Source organism: Trachurus japonicus, chromosome 16 (genome assembly GCF_045865225.1).
Source record: "Trachurus japonicus isolate A0001 chromosome 16, Traja_1.0".
Classification (NCBI taxonomy): Eukaryota; Metazoa; Chordata; class Actinopteri; order Carangiformes; family Carangidae; genus Trachurus; species Trachurus japonicus.
In genome coordinates this window covers 6,270,817-6,280,770 of record NC_140922.1, presented here as the reverse complement: position 1 = coordinate 6,280,770, position 9,954 = coordinate 6,270,817, and the positions used below count along the sequence as shown (strand labels likewise).

Below are 9,954 nucleotides of genomic sequence, written 5' to 3'. Positions count from 1 at the left end.
TTTATCACTTACATTAAGACAAATATTTTTTGTATTACACCTTTTGTCAAATTTTATGTTTAATTTCGTAAATGAGGCAATATCTAATGAAATATGTGCTAATTTGCAGACATTTCCAGAACCGAAATCTGAGCAGTGAAGAAAGCTAAAGCCCCTTATTTTGTTGACATATTAGAGTCAGAAGTTTTTACAGAGGGGATTTTGGATATCTCTTTTTATCACTCTGTAAATGAGAAAATACTGTCACCAGCCCTAAAAGAAATCCAATTTCTCCGTGTTTTTATGAATAAAACATTGTATAAATCAGGCTGTGAATGATGTATCAACAATCCCCTATGTAGAAAACCTTCAGAATATAGAAAGGGATCAAACTGGAAGGTTTGGTGTCTGTAGGTGCTGCTGAAGTGGAGATTTCGGGCTCAGAGTCTGAGGAAAAACTCATTTTGAGAAAACGGACAACTTCTACTGTAAAATATCATACATAATGTAAATCATACTTTTACGATTGGTTGCTGATACAGAGGAAATAACTATTTCTGGAACCTGCATAATTGCTTTACAGTGATATCTGACATGACATGGGTCAGACAACAGGCCACGGTAGCATGTTCACTTTTGGTGAATTTAGGAGAAATCTACTGACAAAAGAGACAAAATGAAGTTAAATAACCACTGTAATGTGGATTTTCTATCATTTCTTTCCACTTTTCTGAAAGAAAACATGTTAAGGAAGAAAAATAGCCCAAAATCTCAAAACTGATCAGAGTGTGTTTGCCTAGTGTCTCGCCCTGTGCATGTGTCATCAGTGGGAGCCACAGCCCGGCTGCTCTGACCTACTGCTTTTAATATGATCCGTTTGTTCTCACACTGAGCTCTGACTGACAACTTTTTCACAGGACACGTCAGAGTTGACAGGAGCCTAAAGGGGGCCAAAAGTTTCAAGTAGACTACAGTTCAACTCAAGGAAGGTCACATGACATGATGAACTACTTTGAGGTCCTGTCATATAAAAACACTACATCAAATTCCTCCAGAGTTTCATCATTTTTATGTGTATGAAACTACATTTGTGCAAATTTAGTCTTGATTAATCAAACTACCACAGTTTGATTATTTTTTCAGAGCTGATTTTACTGAACTTATCCAAAGTTTCTTTTGTTACCATTTGTCTTTCTTCTTCACTCCATCTCTCTCCTCCTGGCTCTAAACCTGGTTAGAAATCTTGATTGTGGTGTAATAAACAGCAGCCTGGTCTCTAACTCTTCTCTCTCTTCTCACTTGTATGTTTGTCTGCAGATTCCCCGACAATTAATCCCATCCAGAGCGGTGGGGTCGTTAATATTCTGCTCCATTCCACTCGCAGATGTAAAAGCATTCTCAGCTGACACGCGTAATTACTATGATACATCCCGGAAAGGTTTCCGTGTCTGAGCGCAATCTCAAATAACCAAGTGCTGCGCTGCTAATTATTGATAAATAAAATTAGTTTGGGAGAGAACTTCAGGTGGGCGGGGCCGCGCGCAGGTGTCTGCCGCGTGCGTGTAGTGTGTGCGCGCGTGCAGAGGAGAGAGGAGAGGGGGGAGCGACGGGAAAACGGCGCTGACCTGTAATCACCGGGAACAGCGGGGACTTAATGATGTTTTGGTCTGCTGATCAAATTTCACATTTTCGCACAATCATTTTAGGCACCTGCGCAGAAAACAAAGCCTGGGCGGAAACTGCTGGCCCGTAGGAACAACTGCTTCTCTACTTAGTTGGAGTGGGGGGGTAATAATACATTCACGCACAGACAGTTTGTTTTGTAGTTTTTGTCATACTTTACAACACGCAGACACACACGCACACACACACGACATGACAGCCTATAAATGGATATTTATCTCCCTCTACTGGATTCTATGAGTAAAGCCACTCTGCTGCCTTTAAGTGCACTCAGTTCCCGACAAAGTTCCGCCAAACACATTTATAAAAGACTCAGGATCAGTGTAAACACCACTTGAAATTAAATACAGTACAGTAGCAGGTTATGTGCTGCTGGGGGAGACTGTCCACGGCACATGTGATGGTTGTTACTTTTAAAATGGCTTCAATTGCAATGCAAAGATTTGCTTTTGATAACAAAAAATTGCCAAATATACACTCATACACAGTAACTTCACAGAGACATCAACCTTTTCATTTAGGAAGATGAGTTTGCAGGTGTTTTGGAGTAATAGCAATCCAATAATCAAACACAGTGATCAACATAGCCTATAGATTTGTTAATGAAAAAGAAATAGGCCTGTGCCTATATACATTTTTTTAAAGAAAAAAAAAGAAGCATTGCTATTTTTCTTTCAGGTGAAAATGCGACTAAATCCTATTACAGTAATAAGTGACATAAAGTGCACCAGCGGATGGTTTCTACATTCCCAACTGCACCGGAAGGCAGCAGTCATGTGTGTGTACGTCGTGTGCACCATAAGGATTATGGGTAAAGCATGGGGTGAGTTGCATAAGGTTACCTAAAGGCAGCTGTGACAATGGAGGCTGTTTCAGCCCCGGTCCCCGGGTCACACGCCGCTTCTACCGCCGCGTCCTGTTCGCTTTGATGCAGCGGATCTGCAGCCTCGCTGCATGCCGGCAGCTCGGCGGCCTCGCGGCGTGCAAGCCCGGGCTCTGCGCCTCAACGAGCGGCCCGAGCTGCAGCAGGCAGCCGGTCGAGCAGCGGCAGTGGGCGGGGGTGTGTGTTCGTCCTGCGCGCCCTTACTCCGGAGAACCCGCGGCGCAGTGCCGGAGATTGTGCAGGCGGAGGCTCGTGTTCGTGGGCCAGAGACACCGACTGTTCAGCTCCCAGCCCGGAGCCGACGAGCCGGCGGGGAGCTCCGGCCGTAAGCCCGACATCTCGGTGGTTGGCATCCCGGACCCGATTACATGGATCCGGTGTAAAGTCACCATGCTCCTCATCGAGCTGTACTTTGAGTTAGACGTAAACTCCGAGGAGTTCCACAGAGGAGTCAAACAGGTAACTGCACACAGAGTTACTAACAGGCCTCTGCTGACTATTGTTACATCTAATATAATAAGAAGAATCAGCTTTTATTCTGTTCACTAGCCGCATGTTTGAAAGTTTCTTCAGGTTCTTCAAATGTAAATGACAGGGGAAAAACTGATGTTGTGACACTTGCAACAGGGTTCAGAGGTCAAACTTAAGATAGATGAGAAGCTGGAGGAAGGTTATAGAAAATATGCAAAACAGCTGTAGGCTACTTGCAACTGGAATGAAACCTGTTCTTGGGTGTCTGATCAAATCTCATGATCTTCAGTATCTGGACAAATTGGTATTGGTGAATAATGTTTCATGTTAGAAAAAAAGAAAAAGAAAAAAAAAGAAGCTCCAGAGCAGTAACTAAATGGACCTTACAGACATCACTGGTTTTGTAGTTGATGTTCACCTGTTGTTACTTAAAGATGAAGGCAAATGGGGCGGTGCGTGGCGCAGTGGTTAGAGCGGCCGCCCCATGTAGAGGCTACAGTCCTCAACGCAGGCGTCCCCGGTTCGAATCCCGCGTCGGGCAGACATTTCCTGCATGTTATTCCCCCCTCTCTCTGCCTCCCCCTTTCCTGTCTATCTCACTGTGCTATCAAATAAAGGCAAAAAGGCCAAAAAAATATACTTTAAAAAAAAAAAAAAAAAGATGAAGGCAAATGTTCCCACTAAAGCATCAAAGTTACCACAATCAGTGCGGCCCACAAACAGGCCTGCACTGGCAGGTGAATAAACACCCGTCTCGTTCCTCATCTGTCCCAGGCTCTGGTCCATGTGTCCAACGTGATGTCCCGTGGAACATACCATGAACTGAGGGGGATCTTGTCCAATGAGGTAACAAAACATGCACAAGGGAAAAAAAGCTATGTATTGCCATTGCCTGTCCTCCCTGAGAGCTACTATGAAATTTCTAATGAATATAAACATGTGATACGTTTATAATAGACTCCTCACATTGTAATAGTAACACAGCTACCATATCTGGCAGTTCAACAGTGTGGTAAAATCTTTACAACTTTAGGTCCAAAGTCACATTCTCATGATCAACCATGTATGAAATATAATCCACTCACCCGGTCAGTTTCTGATTTGACTGGTCTTTCTTGATCTTGCAGATGGTTGAATATGTTGAGAAGACGTGTCGGTCTCTCTCCACTGCTCAGAGGCAGCAGCTGGCCATCACAATGGATGATATTATATTTATACTTCCAGAAGACGTGTCTGTCGTCTTTGATCAGTATGGTAAGTAGTCTCAACATCCACACCACTACTATCCAGACGACCATATCCACACTAAGCTCTGCCCATAACTACCACTCATGAAAAAACATCCTATTCACATAAACCGGGAATTCTGCTGTGAACAGGAAGTAGACCAATTACTCTGCTGTTATAGATACAGATACTGCAAACAAGAAGCAAAGGACAGTTGTATCAATCTACTGAATTTGTCTGCACAACAGCTGCTAAAGACAAATGACAAGGTCAGCAATGTTTGTAATTTGTTAACCATGTATCACTCAACACAGACTGTGGTGAGCCAGGCGTATATGTAGCAGAAGAGACATGCTGCAAATTGAAATGCGGTAGAGTGGACGTTGCAACAAAGTTTCAGAACGCTTGAGTTGAAATATGTATTCTGTGTGGGTCAGTCCAAGTCTTTCACCACCTGAGAAAACCAGTTCAACAGCTCCACTGCTGAGTTCAGGCTCCTTGAAATAAACTGTTTGTTGAAGGTCATAAACTGTTCTGCCATCCTCCCAAATAGGACGTGGCACACTCAAAACCTGAGTTACAGAGCTAGTATTTTTTTATTTTATCTTCCATTCGGTTGCTACTAGGGTAGGGATGAGTACCGAAATTCGGTACTTTTTTGGTACCGACCGAATTCCCACCAAAGTACCGAGTATCGATTCACATAAAGTCAATCGGTACCACATTTCGGTACCTGAACACACCTTCGTCGTGCGTCAGCGAGAGAGAGTGCAGTCTGCATGAACCTGGCACACTCGCGCCCGCCCCCCTTCTCTCTCTCTCTATCCCTCTCTCTCTGAAATGAGACGTGGAGAAGCGGCAGCGCCAGTCCGTTGTTTTAAATCACTACCTGAAAAACAGCCATCCGTCATTTAACAATGAAGAACGGACTGTTCTGACAATCCGTACCGAAGCGGTCCGGTCCTGAGTCCCGCTTCTCATCACAGCGGCGCCATTCAAGTCCTCGTCACGTAATGAGAGCATCTAAACATCTAAACGAGGATGAAGTCTCCCACTCTCCTCTCGTCAAAACGTGAAGTCCACATGTTGCAGAGTTTGCTCTGCAGTTTCAGTTGTTTTTTTATTTGACAAAGTTTCACACAGAGCTTTCTGATGGCTGTAGGAGTCTCTCCATGTTTATCCTTTTCCCACAGTAAAAACGGACATTTTTTCAGACAAGACGACAGTCTCATAAACTTTTTTTTTTCTTTTTTTTTTTTCATTGAATGACTATTCCATTATATGGAAATCATTGCCCATCGGCTAAAACATAAAATACTCTTGAAGGCTGAGGAGTTGTGATGTTGTTAAGAGGTAAATATTAAAATTTTAGACATTTAGATTTTTTTTTTTTTAAATTTAAAATTTTTTTTTTAAATTACCGCACACACAAAAAGTACCGAAAACAGGTACCGATTGGTACCGGTATCGGTTCCCAGGTACCGAGAATCTATACCGTATCGATTCAAATGCGAAAGGTACCCATCCCTATACTAGGGCTGTCCCGATTAATCGATTATGTCGGTGACGTAAATACTTCGACACGTACAACATACCGTCGAGTTGTTGATTACGTAGATTACACAATTTACGCAAACACGAACAGCAGACGATAACATTCACAAACAGAAGTGGATGCTCGTTAACCGATTAATAACCGTTAACTGATAAGATTATAATGCTCTATGTCTGTGACTAGTCTTGTGCCGATCAGCAATGTGATCCTCCATCTGCGATTGAAAGGATGATCGACTATGTTTTTTAGTTTTTTTTTTCTTGGCGTTATAAAACACAGGCTGCTACAGCTGTGCAGCTCCACACCCATTGAGCTCTGGCTCAGCTGACCAGTGCTCAGATGGAGGTTACATCTTCACATGTTGAACTCTTTTTGTACAAAGTGCAGCCAAACACCAGGCTGAAGAGAGAGGAACAGCAGAGGCTCTACAGTTAAATCATATATTATAACAAATCAGACAGCCTCTTACATATCTGAGCTTTGAAACACTTCGGTTCCCTCTGCAGCTACAGGTAACACTCATCCACAGAGGTACTGTAGATCAGATGTAAAAGCCAACTAGCGGGTATGAATGTGTGGCTGTATGTAATGTTGCTGACCTGCTAACTCTGGTTCTGTTTTTCTCTGCGTAGGTAGAAACTTCTGCTTCATCGTCATGAGGTTCTGGCTCCTGTCAACACACGAGGGCCCTGACGACCCCGAGGGCACCAAGATCTTCAAAGTGGCCCCTGGTGAAGACGGCACTCCACAAAAGAAAATCGCAACTGCTGTTTATGAGTAAGCACTAAGCTTGTCATCTGCACACGTATCACAAACAAGCTGTGGGTCCAAAAGTGTGGATTACAACGAATCTTCCCTCAATCAGCTTTGACATGTTCAAATCTATTTCATGGCACGCACATGGTGTGTGTGTGTGTGTGTGTGTGCTGGCTCCTTTTGCTTAAAGCTAATTTTTGATCATTAATTTGCTCAGATGTTCGGTGCCAAAATCTCTATTTGCTTTTATTTCCCCGTATAGTGTGCGTTGAATCACAACTGAAAAGGTACAAATATTTACTTGGAGAAATAATTATATGTTGGCAAAAGCTCAAAGTTACCTGCAGGCCTTCTAACATATGGTGAGTCTGTTTTTGTTGGGTGGGTAACAGAGCTGCAGCTTCACAACAGCCGACGAGGACGAGTTAAATGTTTTTTTAAATGCACAGTGAGGCTGAGTAGGAACATGGCCTCTGATTTACAGACCTCACTGTACGTGGAAAGGATCATTTTGGTGTTTCATCAAATATTTAAGTCCTTACTTGTGGAAACTGACACACTTTAAAGTAAGAGGTATTAATAGAAGCAGTGATTGGAAGAAAAGCAAAACAAAGAAAAAAAGCCACAAATGAGACGACAGCGTGTGTACACAGTGGAAAGAGCACATCAGTAGAGTAATAGGAGCTTCAGTCCTCAGTCACTGTCTGCACAGGATGTGGTCGGGGCACAGGACTGCAGGTCATTTGCATGGTTTTGGTAGAGCTCACGATCTCTGCAGTCGTGCACGTAACTCAGCAGGAGGCAGGTCTTACTGTACCAGGTCGGGCCTGTAACACTAACAACATATGGAGCAAGTGTGAGTTCATGTAACGTCTACAGCAACAAGATCAAACATGCAAAGACGAAAATGAAGCATGTCTTGTCCTTATTAAAGCCCCAGTATGTAACTTATTTGGCTTTTATTAGCAAAAATCAAATATTGCTTTCATAAATATGTTATTTCACTGAAGTGGAATCACACCCGCATACAAATGAAAGCTTTCTCGTACCTTAGAATGAGTTGTTACAAGTTGTTACAAATACATAAGAGGGCGACGCACCGAACCGAGGCTGCCATGTTGCATCGCCATTTTTTACGTTCATGTCTACGTGACTGTAGGTAACCATGGAAACTCGACGGAGCTGTCGGCTCGGGGAGAAAGTTTTCCAGGTAGTGCCTGTTAAAACTGTCACCACTGTGTAGTGTGAGGAAGGACGGAGGCACTGATGTTGCATTCAGGTGCAGTCAGGCAGACGGCCGTCGGCAAACCAACCGGATGTCATTTTACTCTACGAGAGAAAGACGATAAAACATGGGTCAAGTAAACAATACGACATCACCATGACAACATATTGTCATGCCTGTATTGTTTTGCCTCGTGCTGGCGGACCACTTGTTTACATATACGCTTGTTGTCTGTCTGACGTCTGCCCGATTTCACGTGAATGCAACATCAAGAATACGTTTCGATATGCAACCGCACCGCTAGATGGGGGGAATTCCTACATATTATAACTTTAAGGGCTCTTTATAAACGAAACCTAACTCTATCAATTATCCTCTCATTTGTTCAAAGCTCCAGCTGCCTCAGTCTTATATCTAAGATTGTCTTTCATGCGTGGATTAAATTCTGAATTTTGAGACGAGCGTTTGACATGTCACACCATGATGTGTTTTTACTCTGTCTGGGGAAAGCAGGTGTAAGAATTTTAGGACTAATAAATGGTGAGAAATTAAATAGGGGGCAGGTGTTTACGTTTCTTCATGGACATCTACATAACTTCTCACTTTGCAGGTATCAATGTATTATGGCCTCATGTCTGAATAAAGCCACAAGGAACACTGACAAATTGAAGCCCATCCAATCAACAAAAAGCCCCTATTTCAACAAGCTGATGACAGTTTAGTCCTGAGTGTGTGAAATTCTGTTACCGCCACTTCAATGGCTCTGATTTTTAGTTTAAAGACCCACTGAATTGTTCTGCAGCTGCAAGGAAAAGGAAGAAGAAATAATTCCACTCCCAGTATGCATGTAACAGTTAAAGCCTCTTTCCATTTCCTATCAGTAATCCAGTTAGTTGTTGGACCACACGGTGGGGTCTACTCTACCAAATGCCCACCTATCTAGTTGGCCAGATTCTCCCTCCCATTGTTTCAGGTCTTAAAATCCCCTTTGAGAAAGCCTGTTACACTTGAAATGTTATCCTGAAGGCTAGCAAACAGTCTGACGGAGTAAGGAAGCCATTTCCACAATCATAACCTCATTATTTTCAAGGTGAAACAAGAAGCAAAACTTAGTTTGAATGTCAGTGTTAGCTAGTTAGCCTTTATCTTCTGGACTTTAAAGAAACTTGTGCTACTGTGAATATAAGATGCTCTTTTGTAGTTGTTGAACATTTTCAATAGAGGAGAGCCTGGCTCTGCAGCTCTGCATGATAAACATCATTATGAGAGGTTGTTCATTTTGAAAAAGCTTCTGTTCAACATGTTTGTCTCTTCACTTCAGATTCCACCGAGAGCTGACGAGGGGAGCCTCTCCTGACTGGAAGGTCACCACTGTTTGGCACTGGCACTGGAAACTGGCTGAGTAATCTGCCATGTGCTAGTGGGCAGGCCGGTGATGGATGGTGTCTGGATTTATTTAAGAGTTAAAGTCAAAGACAGACTGAAGAACTGCTCGTTTGGATCACATGAAACAGACCTACAGCCATAGCACTGCAGCTGTGCAGGCACCTGAAGACCTCATGAAAACAATCCTCCTACTTGAAAGTCAACCTTTGATACTTACATGCCTTGAAGTCCTTCCTCCAGTGATTTCACACAGTTGGAAACATTTGTAATACAAAATAGGAATATTATCCATTCAGTGTTTCAGCTGAAGTATGGACAGTGATGGAGTCACTGGAGGAAGCCTCTCTTTTCCTCTGTTTTCTGGAGCTCTGTCTCAGTCTCATAGTATTCCTCTGCAAATGGAGTTGGCCTAACTGGCATCACATGACCTTTGTCATTGGGACTGTTTGGTCATCTAACCTTCCTCAGACAAGGAACACCATGAGATTAAGCCTAAAGCTCACAGAAAAGTAAATGGTTCTCAAGTTTAAAAAAAGAAACATTTTCAATTTTCAATGTTGCCAGTCAACGCCTCTGAAACTGTGTCAATAAATTGATTGTGGCACCAAACTGTACCCTTTAACTTTTACAAGTATTCCCCACAATCCACAAACAACTCTTATGAAATCTCATCAACACAACACAACACAACACAACACGCTGACAATAAGTTAAGGGACTGTTCAAAATTCCTGGGGTGGTAGAATCAGCTCAACCTTGTTTCCCCTACTCTAAATGTTTTTTTCACAC

At 42.8% G+C, this 9,954-nt stretch overlaps 1 protein-coding gene across 1 annotated transcript; it reads left to right on the top strand.

Moving 5' to 3' along the window:
• Positions 1 to 2,438: 2,438 nt before the first annotated feature.
• On the top strand, positions 2,439 to 9,689 carry LOC146971577 (m-AAA protease-interacting protein 1, mitochondrial). Its single transcript, XM_085803547.1, has 5 exons — positions 2,439 to 3,004; positions 3,791 to 3,862; positions 4,144 to 4,270; positions 6,431 to 6,575; positions 9,101 to 9,689. The coding sequence occupies exons 1-5, from the start codon at positions 2,591 to 2,593 to the stop codon at positions 9,183 to 9,185; spliced, it is 843 nt and encodes a 280-aa protein (XP_085659673.1). The 5' UTR covers positions 2,439 to 2,590; the 3' UTR covers positions 9,186 to 9,689.
• The last annotated feature ends 265 nt before the right edge of the window (positions 9,690 to 9,954 follow it).